Source organism: Muscardinus avellanarius (genome assembly GCF_963383645.1).
Source record: "Muscardinus avellanarius genome assembly, chromosome: 19".
Classification (NCBI taxonomy): domain Eukaryota; kingdom Metazoa; phylum Chordata; class Mammalia; order Rodentia; family Gliridae; genus Muscardinus; species Muscardinus avellanarius.
Genome location: NC_137805.1, coordinates 16,482,631 through 16,505,631, shown reverse-complemented (window position 1 = coordinate 16,505,631; position 23,001 = coordinate 16,482,631). Strand labels below are relative to the sequence as shown.

Below are 23,001 nucleotides of genomic sequence, written 5' to 3'. Positions count from 1 at the left end.
CCGGCGAGCCTGGGATGCTCGGCGGCGGCGGCGGCGGAGGGCCGGGCGAGGGTCCTTCCGGGGCCCGTCGCCGCGGGGCCTCCGAGTGCCGCCTGAGGTGGCCAGGCCGCGCCTGCTCCGCGCGCCCCGGGGCCGCCACGCCGCTCCTCCGGCCGCAGGCTCCCGCCCGCGGGGCTGCGGGGTCCGGGCGCCCGTGGCCGAGCCGGAGCGCGCGCGTCCTCGCGCCCACCTTCTGGGCAGGCACAGCCTCGGACGCCTAAAGAAGGCCCCGGCCCCGCGGCCGCGCGAGCGGGTACCAGTCTCTCCGCCCAGAGACAGGGGCGGGGCCAGTTGCTAGGATGCCGATTTTTCCGCCAATCACCTGCCTCGCTGCCTGTGGGCGGGGCGCGGGACGCCGCGTCTGTGGTAACGCGTGTGGAGGCGAAGGCGCAAGCCAGAGACGGTGAGGGGCCGCAGTCAGGGCGGGGGGCGCCGAGGGGCGTCGGGGTCTGGATCTTGAGCCCCGTGGCTGGAGGAGGAGGAGGGAAAGAAGGAGGAGGAGAAAGGGAAGACGGATGGGGAGGAGGAAGGAGGGAGCACAGCCCTCTCTGCCACCGAAATGATGCAGGCCTCCGCATCTGCCCTTGATGGACGGAGCGAGGACCCTCAAGGTCTCGGATCCCGGGGGCGAGGAGATGGTCCAGGTGAAAGGGATTGGGAGGTGGTGCTGGGTGCTGCTGACCGCGCCCTGCGGATCGGACCTAGTGGATCTGTCTTTTTCTGGATCCCCTGCGCTTGATTGAGGCCCAGTGCTTCCCAAGGGCAGCTAGCTATTCGTTCCCAGGCGCGAATGATTCTCTCCCCAGCGATGTTTATTTCTTTTAATTAATTATTATTTTTATTTGCGGTACTGGGCATTGAACCCAGGGGCGCTCTACCACTGACCCGCATCCCGAGCCCTTTGTATGTTGTATTCTGAGACAGGGTCTCACCGGATTGCCCAGACTGCCCTGCAATGTGCAATCCTCGCGTCGCAGCCTCCTCAATCGCCGTGATTACGCACGAGCATCACCGCACCTGGCTCCAACTACGTTTATTTCTAACTAATATTATTTTTTAATATTTTAATTTTAACGGCCTCTCACTTGAATAACAATGCGATTATGGTCAAATCTCTCCACCCCCAGCCACAGTGCTATAGGGTCTAGTAGTGTGCTATCAGTATCTGCAGTTTATATCTTGGCCCTGGATGTGGAAATATCCAATAAGACATTAAATTCACCCTTTAAAAGCCGGGTGTGATGGCGCATGCTTGTAATACCGGTACTTGGGAGGTTGATATTAGAAGGATTGCAATTCGCTGGCAGCCCCAGCTGCTTATTGACCCCCTCCCCGAATTTAGTGAGATCCTGTTTCAAAATAAAAAATAAAATAGGGGTGGAGTTGTAGCTCAGAGGTAGAATGCCCCTGGGTTTAATTTCCAGTACTACAAAAAAAAAAAAAAAAAAAAAACCTCACCCCTTAAATTTAGTTCCTTCAATTCCTAGATATTGAGAGCAACATTATAAGAATTATCACCACCAAACCCAAAAAGACACTCAAGTAACCCATTTACAGGTTAACAAATACATTTATATAGGTAGATGGAAAACTATAAAAGTTAAATGATTATGTAGATTATAATTGTCATTATATATCCAAATAATTGAAATGTGAACCGCAGTACAGAGATGTCAATGGTGCAGTGCTAAGGTGAGGATGGGGGTCTTTTTGCCCTGAAATTTTGTATGGATTAAAAATTATAAGATGGGCATGGTGGCCCAGGCCTGTAATCCCAGTACTTGGGAGGGTGAGACAGGAGGATCACAGGTTTGAGGACAGTCTCAGCAAGTAGTGAGACTCTCATCAACCTAGGGAGACCCTGTTTCCAAATAAAAATAAAATAGGGCTGGGGGTGTAGCTTGGAGGTAGAATGTCCCTGGGTTCAATCCCCAGTGCCCTCCCACAAAATTAAGACAGAGCCAGGTGCAGTGGTACACACCTGTAATCCCAGTACTTGGGAGACTGAGACTGGAGGATCACAGATTTGCAGCCAGCCTCAGCAACTTAGCAAGGCCCTTGCAACTTACCAAGACCCTGTTTCAAAATAAAAATTAAAATAGTGCTGGGGTGTAGCTCAGAGGTAGAATGTGCCTGGGTTCAATCCCCAGTATTAAACACACACACACACACACACCCCAAAAAACAATAAACAAAAAACCAGCAACACCTACATACTGATAGTTAATTTTTGTAAGTAAAATATATAGAGAGGGAGGCTTGTGTTTGTTAATCACTATTTAGGTCTGTGCCAACTTCCTTTTCCTGAGAAGTGATGCTCTGTTTTACTAGTGTCTTTCTAGTTTTCAAATTCAGAAATCACTCTGGTGACAGATGCAGGACCATTAGGCTGGGGATGTACCTCAGTGGTTCAGCACTTGCCTAACATGTGCAAGGCCCCAGGTTCAAAGCTTAGCAAAGAATTAAATTAATTAAAAAATTAAAAAATAATAATAAAGGGCCATCAACCAAATGAGTGAGTTGCAGACGAGCATCTTGTGCTGCGTACAGTTATGGCATTCACCGTGTGATGTCTTGCCTTGAAGTCAAGAGAGATGGCACATCGACCAGAGGAAGGAAGGGGTGATAACGATTTGTAGGGAACTGGAGTCCAAGCATCGAGATGGTCTCTGTTCTGCTTTAGTCATTCAGTTTGCCCATTTCTTAAAAAATGAGACAACTATTTTGGTAGATCTCCACACAAGACCCCAACCACAAAAATGCAGCTGAAATGTAATAATTGTTTTAGTAGAAAATGGGATAATATTTGTAGATGCTATATTAGCATTCTTTTTAGGATTCAGCAATTTTGTTGCACGCAAATGAGGTGCTGCTTTTTGGCTCTGGGGTTCCAACATAGGTGCACAATAGAATTAATTTTTATCCAATTTTTTTTATGTAAGGAGAGAATATGACTGCTGGTTCAGTGTGCGTCCCTCAGATCATACCGCTGCGGGTGCCTCAGCCTGGGAAAGCTAACCATGAAATCGATAGCAATACTCTTTTGGAAATGAAATCAGGTAGGAATCACATGTATTTGAAATTATTTAAAATAAAGCTGTCACACACTTTGTGTTTATGTGCTTGCTGATTTATCTCTTCGCATGCTTTCTATAATCAGGAATTTAGGGATTTTGTAAAACTTCCACAGTCTGAAACAGTGTTGTACTTTGATGGTTTATAGAGTAGTACATATTTATATTAAGATTACTAGCTTTGGCTAAACTGTTTTTATCAGCACATTTAGCACTACCTTGACTCGCCTTAATCAAGATAAGATGCCCGTTTGCTTCCACAGACTTTCCGAGGATGCTCATCATGTTGCTGGAATAATAAATTTGATCTACCAATATAGACTTGCCAATGTGACAAGTTAGAAATTGAATTCCAGTTTTGACAACTGCTAGTGACCTTTGTCGTAATCACTTTATTTTCTCTGAGTCTCAGAGTCCGCACGGTAAGGTAAGGATAATCATAGAGCTGTTGGAAGAAATAAATGAGTTGGTATACATGTGAGTCTTCACAGGATCTAGCAAAATAAAATAGGTCTTAACTATTATTGTATAAAATACCGAGGCAGGAGGATCGCAGCGGGCTCGTGGACAGCCTCAGCAACCTTGCGAAGCCGTCTGCAACTTCATGAGACCCTGTTTCAAAATAAATATAAATAGGGCTGGGGATGTAGTTCAGAGGTAGAGTGCCCCCGAGTTCAATCCTCAGTACCCCAAAACAAAAGCATCAACAACAAAACAAAAGCAACTGGACGCCTGTTATTCCAGAACTTGGGAGACCGAAACAGGAGGATCTCATATTTGAGGACAGCCTCAGCAAAGTAGGGAGACTCTCGGCAACCTAGCAAGACCCTGTTTCAAAATAAAAATAAAATAGGGGTGGGGGGGTAGCTTGGAAGTAGAATGCCACTGGGTTCAATACCCACTACCACCGAATGAATAAACGAATAAGCAATCAGGCAGCCATGGCTGGTGGCACAAGGCTTTAATCCTAGTACTTAGTTGGCTGAGGCAGGAGGATTGTAGGTTCCAGGCCAGTGCATGGTAACTTAATGAGATCCTTAAAAAAAAATAATCTAAAAAGGCTGGGGGTATAGCTCAGAGGTCAAAGGTCAAACACCCCTAGATTCGATCCCCAGGAAAAACACACACTTTGAAGCTGGTCACAGCTACTGGGAAGATGAGGCAAGAGCATTGCAAGCTTGAGACCAGTCTTGGCAACTTAGTATGACCCTGGCTCAAAATAAAAAATAGTCTGGCGTTGTAGCTCAATGGTACAGTGCCCTTGGGTGCAATCTCTTGTTCTAAAAGAAGGAAAGAAAGAAAGCGAGAGAGAGAGAGAGAGAGAGAGAGAGAGAGAGAGAGAGAGAGAGAGAGAAGAAAGAAGGAGAAGGAGGGGGGAAGGAAGGAAAGGAAGGAAGGAAATACTTTGATACTAATTACGTATTTTAATAACTCAAATGTATATAAACTATTATCTGCATTTGAGTATGACTTCTGTGCTTAGACTATAAATTCTTTAATCTTAAAAGCTAGTGTGAGCTAGGCATGTGCTTGTCATGCCAGTACTTGGGATGCTGAGACAGGAGGATCACAGGTTCACAACCAGCCTCAGCAACTTAACGAGGCGATCTGCAACTTAGCGAGGCCCTGTTTCAAAAGACTAAAACAGGCCGGGCGTGGTGGCGCACGCTTGTAATTCCTGCGCTTGGGAGGCAGAGGCAGGAGGATCGAGGCCAGCCGCGCTGGTTTAAGAGACCCTGTTTCAAAAATACAGAAAATAGTTCTGGGAGTGTAGCCCAGAGGTAGAAGGGCTTCCAGGAACCCCAGTACCACCAAAAAAAAAAAAAAAAAGACTAAAACAGGGCTGGAGTATGTGTAGCTCGGAGATAGACTACCCCCGGGTTCCGTCCCCAGTGCCAAAAAAAAGTGTGATTTTTTTTTTTAATCCTCCCAAGTACTGGGATTACAAGCATACACCACCATGTCCAACTGCTAGTGTGATTTTTTTAATACTCATAAACCAAAATAAAAATGTTAATAATATATGTGCCCAGAGCTCTTTTTTTGTTTGTTTGTTTTTTGGTGGTACTGGGGTTCCTGGAAGCCCTCCTTCCTCCGGGCTACACTCCCAGACCTATTTTATATTTTTGAAACAGGGTCTCTTACGCCAGCACGGCTGGCTTCGAACCTGCGCGATCCTCCTGTCTCCGCCTCCCAAGCGCGGGGATGACAAGCGTGCGCCACCACGCCCGGCGTGTGCCCAGAGCTCTTAAGAAAAGTTGGTGATCACTGACAAACGATGCTGTGAAAGGGACCCTAAATTGTATTCAGTATCAATAGAAAAATGGGCAAAGGATAGGAAAAGACATCTTATAGGAAAGGAAATGTAAGTATTTCTTAAATATGTGAAAACATGTTTTTGCCCACCCCTTCATCTGTTTGCTGAGTTATTTCCTGTTCAAGTACTCGACAGCACCTAACCACCACCCGACACAATGCATGTACTTGTCTTTTATCATTGTGTGTCTTTCCTCAAGTACTTGGGTTCAGTCCACAATACCAAAAAACAAGGAAATGCTTAAAAATAAAAAATTAAAAAGCTTCCATTTTCTGCATGGGTGATGTTGTCTTGAAGCTGACCTCTGTTCTACTAGCACCAGTGCCTTGTTGGAGACACAGGAGAATAAAGAGATTCAAGATCCTGGGCTATTAGTCACAAAAAATAAGCAGATGTTTTCCCTAATATGTGAGAGTTAGGGAGAAATGGGTCATAGGAGGAACTCTAGATGAAAAAGGAAATCCTATAGAGGAGCAAACAAGGCAACCTAAAGGAGGAGAAAGGAGGGGGATAGAGGAAAATCTCTAAAACACACAATGTACTTAAACATATCGAAGTCAACCACTAAGCCAAGCAAGGGAAGGAGGGATGGGGAGGGAATGGGGTGGGAATTGGGTAGGGGTTAAATCAGTGATGTGTACATGTATGTACACACAAGTTTTTTACCCCAATATGATGTATGAATATAATGCACCAATAAAAATAAATAAATAAATAAATACATACATACATACATTTTTTAAAAAAGATCCTGGGCTATCGATCCAACCCAGAAGTCAAATCACAGCTCCTGGACTATGTAGCAAGTCTGTTCATCTTGCAGGACTCAACTACCTCATCTAAAAAATGGGTGTAAAATGATGTACCTCATAGAATTATACAGATGAAATGAGACAGTCACGGGCCTCTTGGTGTTGTTCGGGGGCTTACCAGTGTAGTGTTAATTACAGTTTTCCTGTTTGGATTTTTCAGACACTCCAGATGTCAGCATATATTATACCTTGGATGGCAGCAAGCCTGAATTTCTAAAGAGAGTCGGTCATGGTGAAAATAATACATTTAAGTATACAAAACCTATCACCCTACCTGATGGAAAAATACAAGTGAAAGCTATTGCGGTCTCTAAGTAAGTAAAAAGCACAGCCATCAGATGACTTATACCCTGATAACATTGTGTCTCGATCCTTCTTCTTCCTTTCTAGAATCCATGCTAAAAGGGCACTAACAAAAAAGTATATGTATCTCTTGGGTTTTATTTGCCGATTATTGAGGTATGTTGTAAAATGTGGGTCATAAGTATATATTGCTCAGTGAAGCGCTGTGTCTTAATGCTGTTTTCACCTCCAATTCTACGTAGGGGTTTGGGGAAGGAAGAGGATTTCGAAGCTGTGGACCTCTGAAGAGCCTCTCTGCTCTGCGAGGGCGATGTGGCCAGGCGGTGGCTCCTGCGTCCCCAGTGCAGGGACAGCTGCCACCAACGTTCTGTTTCCTTTGTATTGACTTAATTGACATTGAAAGCTACTGTCATTTCACCTCAGTGGACATGAGCCACTTTATAATTTCCTTTATCATTTTCCTTTCTCTTTCCTACTCAGTAACCTTTTTTCATTTTCAAATATAGAAATGCCACTTGATTTGAAACCCATCATGTGTTGGAAGGGCAAAAGCCTCAAATTCTTATAAAGCCTGTGTGGCTCTGATAGAGGGGTACGTGTGTTCAGTAAAACAGGTTTGAAGGGAATCACTTCCCTCGATGAGATAATACACATGTGAGAATACCAGTGTCGATCTCAATCTCCTGTGTGGGAAGGGGGAGCGGGGAGGGAGCCAGGGAGCCCTCCAGGTGCTGTGTGCACGTGTGTCAGTGTTACTGTGAGCTACATATGATGTGAGAACATAACACACCAATAAAAGTATAACAACAACCACAACAAAATACCAAAACAGGTTTGTCACATTTGGGGAACATTTTATTTTATTTCATTCATTCATTCATTCTTTATTTTAGTGCTACTGGGGATTGAAGCCAGGGGCATTCTACCTCCGAACCACGCCCCAGCCCTATTTTTCATTCTTTATTTTGAAATAGGGTCCCACTAAGTCGCAGAAGGTCTAAGTAGCTGAGCTGTCCGCTAATATGATCCTCCTATCTCAGCCTCTCAAGTACTGGAACTACAAGCCTGCACCACCACACCCGGCTTTTATTCTTTATTTTGAAACAAGGTCTCACTAAGTTGCTGAGGACCTAAGTTGCTGCGGCTGGCCTTCAACCTCTGATCCTGCTGTTTCAGCCTCCCAAGTACTGGGATTATAAGAGCGCACAGCTTCTAGCTCTGGGAAACATTTTAAACCCCAACCACTGGCCCAGGTACTTATAAAGGTTCCCTGGCTCCCCCTGCTGGCTGAGCTACTGAATGGCTTTTAGAAGAGAGCTACTCTACCAAAGATGAATTCTTTAAAATTAAAAGAAATAATATTTAAAATAAATTTTATTTGTATATAATTTTGGAGGCTGAAACAGGAGAAAAGCTAAGTACTCTGGTGCCTTATACTGTAAGCCAGGCCCCTGTGGAAGCTGCAAGGAGTATTCAAATGAAGAAGTATCTTGATGATTGTGTAGTTAGAAGGAGTTGATAAAGCTTTCAAAAAGATCTTAAAAATGAAATCCTTTTCATGTCTCTCAACAACTTGCTCTATGCTGATTAATGTCTACTTTGAAAAACAGTATCTCAGGTATTCTCAGCTCATGGAAAGTATTTACTTCCTCCAAAAATTTAAGTTTTTGACTCAAAAAAATAATGCTTGTATAGATTTTAATACAATATAATAATTGTTTATGGAAATTGTTCTGTTTCATTTAAGCCAATATCTAGGTACTTAAGAACTTTGAGACTATTAGTAATTGAAGGTCATTAACATATTAAAAAGCCATCATGAAATTTCAGATGACATAGGAAAATATGATCTAGCAAGTGAAAATTAGAATAAAAATATATTATTTTAACTATACTTAAAATGTCATAGAGAAAAGACAAGAAGAAAACAGGGCAACCCTTAGCAGTCATTGCCTCTAGTGTGTTTGCTTTATCTTCTTGATAATTTTAACAGTTTCCAAAATTTAACTCTGAGCATCACTTTTTGATGATAAATGAAGGACTAGGTAATAAATAAAGGCCATATGAAATCATCTAGCCAGTTCTTCTCAGTCTTGGCGCTGAATCAGTTAGCTATTGATGCATAGCAAACTACAGCTAGTGTCTTAAAAGAACGACCATTGCATTTGTTAATTATCCTCTGTGCCAGCATTTTGATGTGCACACAACAGGGTGGCTCTTTTTTATACTTTTATTGGCACATTATAGTCTCACAGCATGATATAGCTCATAACGATGGTGGCATACACAAATATAATAACATTTAGTAGCCGGGGAAAGGGGTTTTTAAATGGGGTTATCTTATTTGATAGCTCTTTTTTTTTTGAATCTTTATATAACAGAAACTTTTTCTTTTTTAAAATAATTTTCAGAGACTGCAGACAGAGTGGAATTGTAACAAAGGTGTTTCAGGTAGACTATGAACCACCAAATATAGGCTCTTCAGAGGACAACATTGAAAATGTTCTTGAAGTTTCTTCAAAGCAGGCAAGTAATGAAAGCATTGCACATTCAGATTACACCGTGCTCCTGGCTCCTTCCTTCTCAGCCAGCCTGTCTTCCTTTTCCTTACATCAGCTCCTCACTGCAGGGTCTTTGTAGATAAAGTCAGTATTAAGTGTCTTCAGTGGTTCCCTGGGCTTTGGTCAGCACCTCCGTCACCCTGAAGGTTAGAACTTCTACCTAGAATCATTTCCCATGCACCTTCTTTACCTACTAAAGAAAGCAGAAACCTTTAGCCTAACACCCAAGCAATCAGTTCTCATCCTTGGCGTGTTAGCTTTTTTTTTTTTTTTTGGCACTTTGGCCAACATACCTGACAAGAACAGGTCACAGGAGGGAAGGCTATTTGGCTCCCAGTATCAGAGGTTCAGTCCATGGTCAGCAGCTTTAAAGCAGAAACATCATCATGGTGGGCATGACAGAGGAAAGCTGTGTAACTCATGGTAGCTGAGAAGTAGAGAAACAGACGAGCAGAGGCCCGGGACACTGACCTGCTGCCAGGACGCTGACACTAGCCATGCCCCATTTCTGGACTTGCTGCACTAGGGACCATGTGTTCAATGGATCCAAACCATAAAATCCTGTTTCTAACCCCTTCCCCAAAGGTCATTCCCCATCTCACACAAAAAATGCATCCAAGTCCCTAAGAGCCCCCATAGTCCTACTAGTACCAACATTGCTCATGTAAGTCCAAGTCCAAAGTCTCCTCTAAGACTCAAGCAAAGTCCTAGCCAGGTATCTCTATAAAAGAAACTTCCCATTCCAAAAGGGAGGAATAGAGTACAGGAAGAAGCAAAGGGACCAAGCATGACCCAACCCCAGCACGGTAGATAGGAAGTCTTGTAGCTCCATGCCCAGCATGCAGGGCACACAGTGGTGAGATCTGATCTCCAAGGGGCGTGGCCACCCTGCCCCGTGGCCTTGCCAGTGACGGCCCACGTGGCCGCTCTCTGAGCCCGGCTCTGCAGCCTTCTGCCTGCCTGGACAGACATTGCATGTTCCGCCATCTCTTAGTTCTTGTGATCTCCATTGTGGCTTTAACTTCTTCCTCACAGCGTCACTCACAGTGATTCCAGCCCTGCCACGCAGGCCTGCCCTCCCAGGCCTTCCTTCGAAACATTGGTAGAAGCCTCCATGCCTCCTTCACTGCAGCACTCTGCACCTCCGTAGAACCTGCGCTGTCTGGGCATTGGCAAGATCTGTCGCCAGCTCAAGCAATCAGCGGGTCCCCTAGCCCAGGGCTTCTGTGGCCTCCGAGTGCTTCGGTGCTCAGTACCTTTAAAGAATCTGGGGACAGTGTCTATGGCAGCCCTGTGCAAGCAGGCCTCTTTTCAAAATGACCTCTTTCAAACACGTTTCTAGCATTACACTCTTGAGCCTGTGACGGGTGGGGTCTTGCTGATTTTCTGAAATCCCCTCAAGCCATCTCTCCTGTTTCCTCTGTGCAAATGACTTCTCTTTTGTGATCTCCTCAGCAACTATGCCTTTCGTGGTCTCAATTTTGCACATGCTTTTTTGGCCACGCTGCAAGTTTTTAAAATCTTTTCCTTTGGCTTTCTGCTCTTGATTCTCACAGTGAACCTAGATAGAAGCTGTCAACAGCACTCACACCATTGCCTGACTGCTAGGCTACCTTGAGAAATCCTTCATTAGATTACTTAGTCCATCACTTTTAAATTCATCAAAATTCTCAGGACATACAAAAAATGTAGACAAGTTCTTTTTCAGAATGTAACATGAATGGCCTGTAGTCTAGTTAGAGTTCCCATTCCCTTCTGAACCGCATGAGCACAGTCCATACTGTCCCTAACCTGTGGGCATTCTGGTTTTCTGAGCGTCCACCAGATTCACTCTTGAAGCTCTACTTAGAACATTCTACGTTTTCTCCAGCCTGCATCTTCAAACTTTTCCATATTCCTCCCACAAACCAGTTCCAAAGTTTTCTGGATCACATGGTCATGTTCACACAGCAGTGGCCCCATTCCTTGGCACCAATTTCTGTGTTATCTTTTTCATTGCTGTTATCAAAACACTCAACTAGAACAACTTAGAGGAAGAAAGGTTTATTCGTCTCATGGTTTCAGAACTTTAGTCCATGGTTGGCCAGCTTCAGGGCAGAAACATCCTAGTGGCAATGCATGGCGAAAGAGATCTCAGCTCACGACAGCCAGGAAGCAGGGAGCAGACAGGAAGTGGTCAGGGACAGATATATTCTCAGGCCATGCCCCCAGTACCCGCCCCCTCCAAACAGGCCTCACCTCTGGAGCCTGCTGCACTGGAGTTCATGCATTTAGCACATCAATTTTAGGGGCGACATTCCAGGTCTAAACCATAAAGCTCAGTCAGCCTCTCTTGCGGTGTCTGTGACGTTCTCCTACATAAAACTCCAGCTAAACTAAACTATGTACATAAGTCCCGTTTTGGCCTGACCACACTCTGTCTTTGCCAACTGGATCTGTTGGTCCCCTAATATTACTGTCTTCTATGAATGTGATAACCCTGTCTACAAGTGGTGCTCCCTGCCTTCCATCCGGGTACTCAACACGTGGGGTCTCCAGGCCAGATGTGCTCACCAAGCAGCCCAGGTATAGTTATGTGTTTCAACAGGAAAGGGAGACCACTTTATAAAAACTACTGGAAACTCTTTCCTTTTTTATTTTTATTCTCTGTGTGTGTTGGGGAGGTGTTATACCTTTGAGCTACATCCGCAGCCCTGTTTTACTTTTTATTTGGAAATAGGCTCTTATTAAATTGCTGAGAGCCTGACTTTGAACCTGAAGTCTCCCTGTCTCAGCCTCCCAAGTACTGGGATTACAGGTGTGCACCACCATGCCCAGTTTATTGTAAACCCTTTCAGAGAGGAAATGAATGCATGATACTGTCACATGCTTAAAGAGGTATCATCAAGTGATATGCAATTTCTTCATTCCTAGGAACTGAAAAATGGATTTGTTGGACCCAAAATAAAGAAGAAATATAAGAATGCTGAAAATAAATCTGGTTGGAATGTGAACATTAGAAAATTTCCAGGTATGATGTGATAGAATTCTGGTAAGTGTTACGGTTTGGGGGTGAGGGTTACCGTTTGGGGGAAACTGTCCCCAGGGATCTTTGTTAGACCCCTGGGAATAATTTCCCAATAAAAATCACAAAAACAGAAAAACCGCAGGTTCTTGTCCTGAGCTAAGGATAAGTATACACTAGCCCAGACTCTTGCTGAAGATTTGAAGATTTAAAGAAGTTATTAAAAAGATAGAAATACAGAAGATGTTTCAAGTGACTGTCTCACCAAAGATACAACACATGGACCAAACCTTTTATACCCATGACCTCCATCTTGTTTATATAATTCTGATGTAGTAAGGTTTCTCCCCTTACCCTGTAAGGTACCCCCCACCAAGGTATCTTTCAAAAAGGTCAATCCCCTCCTCCCATCCCAGCTGGATTATTATGTAGATCTGTCTTTAGAAAGAGGAAGTCCTAGCTCCCCTGTCCTATCAACTTGCTAATTACTTTCAGCTAAGTCAATCTAAGTTCCAATAGCTGTGTGCTTCCTTACCTAAACCAAGACCTATTCTTACTTTCCCCAGGTCTGCCATTTTGACACAATTATTTTAGAAATATGTCTATGAATAATCGGAGCTTTCTCAAATCTTTCTCAGCCATTCCCAATACTGGCACAGTAAGGTTTAGTCTGTTAAACCCAGCAAACAGGTGCTCTTCATATTTTCTTATCTGCAGAAGTATTGGAATAAGAAACTCCAGAACAGGAAAGTGGGTTATAATTTGAATTTTTGTGCTGTCCTGGCTAATAGTGTAAGGCCACAAGGAATAAGAAGCAGGCCAACAGGGACATCGGGGCTGCCAGCTCTGGCAGCCGCCCTCCCTTTCCGGCTGCTGCTCCTGCACCAGTCACTGGGAGAACTATGTTGCTACCCAACACCCTGCTCACCAGTACACCAGGAGTTGGAAAAACCACACCAGGCAAAGAACTTGCGTCAAGATCAGGATTGAAAGACATTCCTGTGGGTGAATCGGGTCAAGAAGGATCCCTTTTTGTTCGTGTGGTCATTCTACCTCTGAGCTACTCCCCCGGCCCCTTGTCCTAGTAAGTTGCTGAGGCCCTTGCCGAGTTGCTGAGGATGACCTCAAACCTGTGAACCTCCTGTCTCGGCCTCCCAAGTAGGGATTACAGGGCAGTTATATGATGGCTGTGATAAAGAATGTGATTGTCCCATTTTAGATGAAGACAGAGTAATTGATGAATTAGAAAATCCAACAAGAAGCCGGCCTGGTGGGGCACGCCTGTAATCCCAGCATTCCAGAGGCTGAGACCAGTGAATCACAGTTCAAGGTCAGCCTCAGCTACTTAGTGAGGCCCTTTGCAACCCAGTGAGACCCTGTTTCAAATAAAGAATAAAAAAGAGGGCTGGGTGTAGCTTAGAGGTAGAATGCCCCTGGGTTCCAATCACCAATATTGCAAAAAAAAAAAAAGATAAAAAAGAAACAAATGAGAGAAGATGGTGTTATTATTGATTGCCATGGTTGTGATTTCTTCCCTGAGCGCTGGTTTCAAATAGTTTTTGTGCTGAGAACAGATAATGATGGATTGTACAAATGCCTTGAAACAAGGGGTTATAATAAGAAGAAACTATAATATTCAGTGTGAGATTTTTCAAGTTCAGTATGAAGCAGCCACAGCTGCTACAAAGGAGAAATTGTGCATCAGCTGCCCAGCAATAAACCAGAAGAGCTAGTGGATAATGTAAACCAGATCACGAAATGAATTGATCAGTGGGTCAAAGATCATAACTCTTAACTGGCCACTTTACAATCCCTCTTGTAGCCATCTCTGCCCACTTCACACAAATTACTCAACTAGGCCTAAAAAACATATATAAGAAAAGAGAGCAGTCCAACAAAGTTAGATTTATTGATTCACTGTTTTGAGGGAGATCACACACAAGTAACCATGGCATGTGTCACCAAACAAAGGAAAAAATAGAGTTTTAGGGATAGAGGAAGGGTGGAGTTTGGATGAAATTTAATGAAAGCAAAGTTTTGAGAGTTTTGATAGGCTCAAAGCAAAGATAGGCTATGTGTGAAGGGGTCAGCAGGTATGGACCGAGGTTCTGTTGCCTTGAAGAGTACAAAGATACATGTGGAAAGTGATCGTCAAAGACCCTGAGAGGAAGCTCAGCACGAGGCTGGGAAGCTGAGGCTGCTTCTTTATGTCCAGGTGACTTAGCCAGTGTTGGTGGCACATAAACATAGTCCCAGTACTTGGAAAGCTGAGACAGGATCGTCACAGACTTAAGGACAGCCTCAGCAATGGAACACGACTCTCAGGAACCTAGCAAGAACCTGTTTCGAAATAAAAATAAAAATAAATAAGGGCTGGGGTGTAGCTCGGACATAAAATGCCTCTGTTTTCAATCCCCAATGAAACACACACACACACACACACACACACACACACACACACACACACAACTGCACAGAGCACACTGATTGAGATTTTCAAGCGAGAGTCAGGTGTTTTGTTCTTACAGATACAATTTCAAACAGCAAAGTTTCTGATGATTTATGATTTTAGAGGACAAGATTTCTCAGTAAGCAGTAGGTCACTCAAAGCTATTATGACATTTTTTTTTCCCCAGCTACATTATGTCCTTGAGATAAATAGTGTTCCCGCGAACCTTGGAATTACAGTGATCTGTTTTCCCGCCTGTTGTGGGATGTTGAAGACTGTAGCAGGGAAGATGATTTTCTCAGTCCAGCCTTATTTTCCTTGGTTCTAATCCACTGAGCTGAGGAGGGTGGCTCTTTGTTACTTCTAGGGAAAGAGTGTGATGACAGTGGTCTCTTACCAGAGAGCTTCCAACTCTGAAGACGTGTCTGCACACTCAGAGAGTGCTGTTTTTAATTGTAGAGCTTGAGATAGGTGAAAGAAATGAGCCAAACACTCTGAAGACTCGCTTCTCTGAGAGCCCGTCGGAGGTTCCGGCTCACTCTACTGGATCAGGCTCCAGACCAGTCACCCACCAGGTAACTTCTAAGAATAACCTTTTGGCTACCCAAATACTCCCATTTGTTCAATGCTTCCCATGAAATACTGTGTGTGTGTGTGTGTGTGTGTGTGTGTGTGTGTTTTTTACTGGGGATGGAACCTAGAGGAATTTGACCTCTGAGCTACACCCCCAGCCTGATTTTATTCTTTTTATTTTGAACTGGGACCTCAGTAAGTAGCTGAGGCTGGCCATAACTTGTGATCCTCCTGTCTCAGCCTCCCAAATGTTGGGATTAAAAGAATGCACCACCACGCCCAGCTCCATGAAGCAGTTTAAGGCAGCATCTCCCAGCTTTTTTACTACGTGCCGGGCACTGTTTGGAATACTGTGTAGTACAGGAAAATCCCTATATTCGGAGAGTTGACATTTTATTAGGGCTGTAGGCAAGCAGATAATAATCAAATAGATAATCACGCAAACATTTCAAGCAATGGTGAAAGTCATGAACAAGACAAGCTGGGTAATAAGATGAAACTAGTTCTCAAAGTGGGTTCCCCAGACCCTCAGCATCACATAGGAATTTATTTGATCTTTTTAAAGTACTTTTCTAGGCACACTATAATTGTACATCATAGTGAGATTCAGAGAGACTGATTAATATGTGCACATATTGCTTGGTAACCTGCTTCCTAACCCATGGGAGCTTATTTGAAATGCACATTCGTAGGCTTTGCCCCAGCACTACCAAACCAGAGACTCGGGGCATGGGCACAGCAATCTGCATTTAATTAGCCCTCTTTCTGGTGCACTTAGTTTGAGAGCCTCTCAGATTGAGAATGTTTGTGTAGAAAGAACAAATACTATCACATGAGTGATAAGAGGATTTCTTTGAAGAGGTGACACTTGAGTGAACCTTTAAGATGAACAGAAGCCAACCCTGCAAAGATCTGGGGAGGAAGCATCCAGCAGTAGTCTTAACAAGGACCACAAAGTGAGAGATCATGAGGAAGTTGTGTAGACAAAGCGTGTTGAGCAGGCCAGGTAGGTCGCCGAGGAGGTGGGAGGGGAGCTAGGCCCGTCACCTGGACCTGTGGTCGTCCTGCACGGCTGCATATACTCAAAGCGCTTCACACAGTCCTGGGGACCGAACCTCAGATGGGGACTGGTCTGATGATTAGGCCCGGTTTGTTTTTCAAAACGTATCCCCAAGCAAGTCGAATGAGCAGACATGGTTGAGAATCACCATGCTGGAGCCATGGTAAAGAGCTGGGATTCTTTTCTCATTGTAAAGGGAATATATTTGGAGCATCAGATGTAGTCCCATTTACATTTAAGAGTGTCTTTTGTTCCACAGAATGGTATTTAGACAATGGAAAAGGAGGAGGGGGACATCATTTTGGGGGTGTTTGCTCCAAGTGAGAGATTATGGTGACCTGGACCAAGGTTGTAGAGGTGCTGGGGAGGGGGGTTGACAGGAGGTGATGAGTCTGGCTGAGGGATCAGATAGATGAGGCAAGAGAACAGGATGAGCCAAGGATGACTCTCAGAGTTTCAGACTGAACATCTGTAGACGAGTGGACCGTTAACAGACGGGGCAATGGGAGAGGAGCACGCGTCCAAGGGCTCCTTACAGATCCACATGGAGATGCGAAGTGCACTGTTGGATGTGAGGTCAGGCCACCAGAGGTCAGAGCTGGATACGTATTTGGAAATTTCATCTATAGATGGTATTTGAAACTTGATATATATGGACGATACTTACGCTTGAATCTGGATACGATCATTTGCCACGATGTACAGAGAAGGTGCCAGACAAAACCCTCGACTTTGACACTGAGCAGGAAGAGAAGCCTGAGAAGCAGGAAGAACGCCAAGAGGCTGGGAACCGCGGAAGCTAAGAGAAGGGAGCATTTCAAGAAGGCGGTGGCCATCCATATCCCGTGTTGCTGAGGATTCACGTTCAACAGAGCATTGCCCATTGGACTTGACCAGATGGAAGTGATTTATGACCCTAAGAAACACCACATTAGTGCCTTCTTACTACCATAACACGAAGTAGATGTACTTATATTCGTTGCCTACTACAATGATAGTACGTTGTTTTTTGTTTGTTTGTTAGATGTTCTTGTTTTGTTTCTCTTTTTGGTACTAGGGATTGAACTTAGGAGCATTCTATCTCTGAGCTATAACCTCAGCCCTTTAAAAATGTTTTCGAAACAGAGTCTCACTTAGTTGCTGAGACTGGCCTCAAACCTACAATCCTCCAGTCTTAACTTCGTAAGTACTGAGATTACTGGCATGTGCCACTGTGCCTGGCTAGTGCTTGGATTTTTTTTCAGTGTTTACAAAATTCAATTCAGACTTTTGCCATCTAAATGTAACCCAAAAAGCTGGGCGTGGTGGCACACGCTTGTAATCCCAGCGCTTGGGAGGCTGAGAAAGGAGTATGGCACAGGTTCAAAGCCAGCCTCAGCTACTTAGTGAGGCTCTCAGCAACTTAGTGAGACCCTGTTTCCAAATAAAGTATAAAATAGGGCTGGGAGTATAGCCTGGAGGTAGAAAAGCCCCTAGGTTCCACCCCCAGTACCACCAAAATAAATTAATTAACTAAATTAATTAATGCAATCCAGGGCCCTTACTCACTCCTTCCTATGTGAAGGAGATGATACACTCGTCTCCACATGTTCAGACTAAAAGCCTGAGAGTCATCTATCCCATCATTCTCCTGGGAAGAATAATGACCACCTGGTTACCAGATATACCAAAGAGCCCACACGATTCCTGTGACCGGTGCTCAGCAGTGAGGCCCAAAGAAAAGTAATACTTTGAGATAAAAAGTACCGTTTTGGCCAGGTGTGGTGGTGCACACCTTTAATCCCAGTGCTTGAGAGGCTGAGACAGGAAGGTCACAGGTTCCAGGCCAGCCCTGTCAATTTAGCGAGGCTCTCAAGCAATTTAGCGAGACTGTGCTTCAAAATAAAAAAGGAAAGGGCTAGAAATGTAGCTCAGAGGCACAATGCCCCTGGGCTCAATCCCCAGTACCAACCAATCAGCAAACAAACAAAAAATAAAATGGGGATAATCTGACTCCACTAATTAGAGTTATTATTCAAAGAGATCATGGCTGCCACAAGCCAGGCACATTTACTGTATTGCCTAATGCTTCTCCCTTTCATACTTATCCTTCAGCCTTTCTGACTCCTCCACCCACTCAAACCTCTAGACCACATCAAGCCACCCAAATCCCAAGATGGGCCCCGCCTGCCCTGATGCCTTGGCGGTGGGTTTCCTCTACTGGAAATGTCTTTCTGTCCACTTTTATTTACTCTCCCAGACCCATCTTAGTTGCTAACACCTCTGAGAAGCCTTTCTACCCTGGAGCAGCAAATGTGTTACTGTACTGAGGCCAATGCTAATACTTGAGTTATTTTGTACATAAGCAAGTTCAGCTCCGTAGGGGTAGGGACCGTGTGTATTTATCGTTGTCCCCTTCTCTGCATCAACTACAGTGGCTGACACAAAGTGGATGCTCAAAGAGAATAATTTTATTTTATTTTTATTTATTTTTTGGTGGTACTGGGATTCCTGGAAGCCCTTCTACCTCTGGGATACACTCCCAGACCTATTTTTACATTTTTATTTGGAAACAGGGTCTCCTAAGCCAGCGCGCGGCTGGCTTCGAACCTGCACGATCCTCCTGTCGCTGCCTCCCAAGCACGGGGATTACAAGCGTGCGCCACCACGCCCGGCAAAGAGAATAATTTTTTAAAAGTGAGTTAAATTATTTTGGATAATGGCAAACTGTTGCTGCACCTGTTATTATAGATGGATTTATTTTGAGTTTCCTAGAAATATAATACTTAAGAAAAATGAAGCTGGGCATGGTGGTGCACGCTTATAATCCCAGCATATGGGAGACTTGAGACAAGAGAATCACAGTTCGCGGCCAGCCTTAGCTACTTAGTGAGGCCCTTTGCAACTCCGTGAGACCCTGTTTCAAAATAAAGAATAAAAAGTAGGCCTAGGGGTGTAGCTCAGAGGTAGAATGCCTGTGGGTTTCATCCCCAGTACTGCAAAAAAAGAAAGGAAGGAAGGAAGGGAGGGAGAAGAAAAGAAAAAATGAATACAAACTTATATTTTTCGTTTCTAAAATCTGTTTAGTTTGGTGGTAAGTTCAGATATCTTTTATTAGCAACTTTCATTTTTAATAAAATATAAATATCTAATTAAGAATAGCACTGAGTAATTTTTAAAATGTAAGATGCTGGAATAATACTCAATACCTTCCCCATCATGGTTTTAAAAAGACTAATGCACTGTGTGCCATGGTATATGCCTGAAGTTCCAGCCTCCTGAGGCTGAGGCAGGAGGATTGAGGGTTTGCAGCTACCCTCTCACCTTAGTGAGACTCTCAGCGACTTAGCAAAACTCTGTTTCAAAATAAAAAATAAAGTTTGGCATGGTAGTGTATACCTGTAATCCTAGTACTTGGAAGGCTGAGACAGGAGGATCATAGGTTCAAAGATGGCCTCTGCAACTTAGCAAGACACTGAACAACATACCAAGACCCTGTTTCAAAATAAATAAAAATAAATGGGCAGGGGGTATAAGTTGGAGGTAGAATGCCCCTAGGTTAAATCCCTAGCATCCACCCTCCCAAATTAAAAAAAAAAAGATGAATACTGGGTACTATGCAATAAATGTTGAAATTAAAGTTTTTTGTTGCCGGGCGTGGTGGCGCACGCTTGTAATCCCCGCGCTTGGGAGGCAGAGACAGGAGGATCGCACGGGTTCGAAGCCAGCCGCGCGCGCTGGCTTAGGAGACCCTGTTTCCAAATAAAAAATATAAAAATAGGTCTGGGAGTGTAGCCCGGAGGTAGAAGGGCTTCCAGGAACCCCAGTACCACCAAAAAAAAAAAAAAAAAAGTTTTTTGTTAATTTTACTATCCTATAGCTTTTACCAAGTTATATTGACTAGTTATCTCTACCTATATCAATCTGAACTCTTAATTTTAGTCCCCTGGTTTTGCACACATAACTGGCCAGAAGAGTCTGACAAGCACGGAGATCATGAGGATCCAGAGGGAGACAGACTTCCTGAGGTATGTGTCACATCTCTGCACTCTGGTCTAAGTCTTGCCACATACATTTGGTCAAGGAGAATGGTTTTGCATACCTGTGGATCTTCAAATTTTTATAGCTTTTGAAAAGGTATAATTGGTAAACATGAAACTGCATGTATTTAAGAGTTTGACTCAAATATACATATATGTGCATATATGTACATGTGTGTGTCAACACAGTCGAGAAAATAAACAAATTCACCCCTCCCCAAGTTCACAGTGTGCCTCACCGCTGCTCTCCATGCCAGGCCACTGCTGATGCTGTCTGTCCCTCTACCTTAGTTTGCATGTTTTATATAATGAAGGCATTCAGTATGTACTCTTTGTACGTACCGGGCCTCTTTGATGCATTGTTTTGAGATCATCCGTGGTGTTGCTTGTACCAAACATCTACTCTTTTCATTGCTTAGTAGCTGTGTTTATTGCTGAGCTTTCAGCATATGCATGGACTGCAGCTGGCTTATCCATTCACTTATTGAGGACATGTGTGTTATTTCTAGGTCTTGGCTTTTACACATACAGTTGATATCAACATTCTACACAAGTCATTGGTGGAGTATATGGGGAAAAAGAAAGCGTGGCCTGACAGCAAGAACAGGTTTTGTTCAGGAATAAAATCTGGAAGGAAACAACTGACCAGGGGTAGAGCCCACAAGAGTCAGAAGCCCCCCTCCTTACAGACTTGGGGCTTTTTATGGGGCAAGGAAGGGTGTGGGTACAGTAGTAGTGGTGTAAGCTGCTGGTTGGCGGGCTAGTGACCAGGTCATCTTGGGTAGGGCAACGGTGAGGGGGTGTTTCTCTTTCTTTGTTCCTTTGTTCTTGGTCCTCCTCTGGCATGAACTCACTGCTAGACCTCACAGTCACAATTCACTGCTAGACCTCACAGTCAGAACTCACAGCCAGACCTCAGTCAGAACTCACTGCTAGACCTCACAGTCAGAACTCACAGCCAGACCTCAGTCAGAACTCACTGCTAGACCTCACAGTCAGAACTCACAGCCAGACCTCAGTCAGAACTCACTGCTAGACCTCACAGTCAGAACTCACAGCCAGACCTCAGTCAGAACTCACTGCTAGACCTCACAGTCAAACCTCACAGCCAGACCTCACAGTCAGATCTTAAGTCAGTCCTCACAGCTAGACCTCACAGCCAGACCTCAGCCAGACCTCACTCAGATTTCACAGTCAGACCTCATAGTCAGACCTCACAGTCAGTCCTCACAGCCAGACCTCAGTCAGACCTCACAGTATGACACTCTCACACACTCCCCTTCTGTCTCTATTTCCAATACTGGGGATTGAACCCAAGGGCACTGTCCCATGAACTACAGCCCCAGTCCTTTCAATTTCTTTATTTTGAGGCAATGTCTTGCTCAATTTCCCAGACTAGCCTCAAAACAGTAGTTTCCATCATGTAGCTACTCTGTGATCAAACGACCTGGAGAAGAATGGCCTCCTCGCACTCGTCCTGTAGTTGCTGAGAGTGGTCTGTTTGTGTTTTGTTTCCTTTAAAAAATTGCTTATGCAGTGTGTGTGTTTCTGGGATTAACTCAGGGGCATTCTACCTTCGTGCTACACCCCCAGGGGGATTTTGTTTATTGATGAGAGTCTCACTGCACGTTTAGACTTTGACCATTCCTTTTCCTATGACTCCATCCCCGCGTGGCCAACCGGAGCCTGTCTCTTGTAGGTGTGCTCACTGCCTGGCCCCGCGCCCAGCTGATCCCTTCGCCCGCTTCTGTCAGGAATGTGGCGTTCTTGTTCCGCCCTTATTTGGCTATCGCCTTCCACCCCCAGAAGGAGCTCAGGTGAGCAGAAAAGTTCTTAAAAACATCTTTCACTGGTTTACCTGACTTTTATTTGCAGCAGTAGCACAGTACCTTTGAAGCATGAAAAACAAACATAAATACTTGTTGAAGGAATCACTGGCAGATTAATTTCTTACATATCAAGATTCCTGCTTATAAATGGAAAACTTATTTGCAATGCCATTTGTTTGATGTGGTCTTGCAGAAGTACAGGCTCAAAAGAGGATGAAATCTTACTGTTTTAATGAAGCATGCATGAATAAAGAATTTTTTCCCATCCACCACTGTGTCTGCTCATAACTTGGGTACAACAAGGAAAGACACTCTAGAAATCTTCTAAAAATAGGTGGAAAAAAGTACTAACTGGGCATGGTGGCACATGTCTATAATCCAGTACTTGGGAGGCTGAGATAGAAGGATTGCAAGTTTGAGGATACCCTCAGCAAGTAATGAGATTCATCGACTCAGTGAGACCCTGTTTCCAAAAAAAAAAAAAATAGGACTGGGGTTGTAGCTCAGAGGCAGAATGCCCCTGGGTTCAATCTCCAATGCTGAAAAAAGTAAAAATGTAGGACTGGAGGTGTAGCTCAGAGGTAGAATGTCCCTGGGTTCAATTCCTAGTACCACAAATATATATGTGTAATTACTTTATGTCTCTATATATCTATTTATGTGTATCTATAAGATACATCATTCTGTCCTAAGAATCTATGAGAAGTCATAGATCGATCAGTTTATTTATTTATTCATTTACTTATTTTTGTGGTAATGGGAATGGAACCCAAGGACATTCAACCTCCAAGCTATATCCCAGCGCTATTTTATAGTCTTTATTTTGAAACAAGGTCTTACTAAGTTGCACAAGACCTCACTAAGTAGCTGAGGCTTTCCACAAACCTGCAATCCTCCTGTCTCAGCCTAACAAGTACTGGGATTACAAGTGTGTGCCACCATGCCCGGCAATCAGTCTATT

General features: G+C 44.1%; 1 protein-coding gene and 1 pseudogene across 3 annotated transcripts in view; both read left to right on the top strand.

Moving 5' to 3' along the window:
* Nucleotides 1-2,989: 2,989 nt before the first annotated feature.
* DZANK1 (double zinc ribbon and ankyrin repeat domains 1) overlaps nucleotides 2,990-23,001 on the top strand; it is a gene marked incomplete at both ends in the record, with an annotated part of 76,210 nt that continues 56,198 nt past the window's right edge. For both annotated transcript variants that reach the window (XM_080716388.1, XM_080716387.1), the window contains 7 exons: nucleotides 2,990-3,098; nucleotides 6,403-6,556; nucleotides 8,957-9,071; nucleotides 12,020-12,116; nucleotides 15,019-15,134; nucleotides 20,114-20,199; nucleotides 21,911-22,028. In XM_080716388.1, the coding sequence (XP_080572514.1) occupies nucleotides 2,990-3,098; nucleotides 6,403-6,556; nucleotides 8,957-9,071; nucleotides 12,020-12,116; nucleotides 15,019-15,134; nucleotides 20,114-20,199; nucleotides 21,911-22,028 (795 nt within the window). The remainder of the gene's footprint in view (nucleotides 3,099-6,402; nucleotides 6,557-8,956; nucleotides 9,072-12,019; nucleotides 12,117-15,018; nucleotides 15,135-20,113; nucleotides 20,200-21,910; nucleotides 22,029-23,001) is intronic.
* On the top strand, nucleotides 13,013-13,905 carry LOC308277226 (adenylate kinase isoenzyme 6-like; annotated as a pseudogene). Its single transcript has 3 exons — nucleotides 13,013-13,124; nucleotides 13,273-13,380; nucleotides 13,607-13,905. The product of its transcript is annotated as an adenylate kinase isoenzyme 6-like (transcript).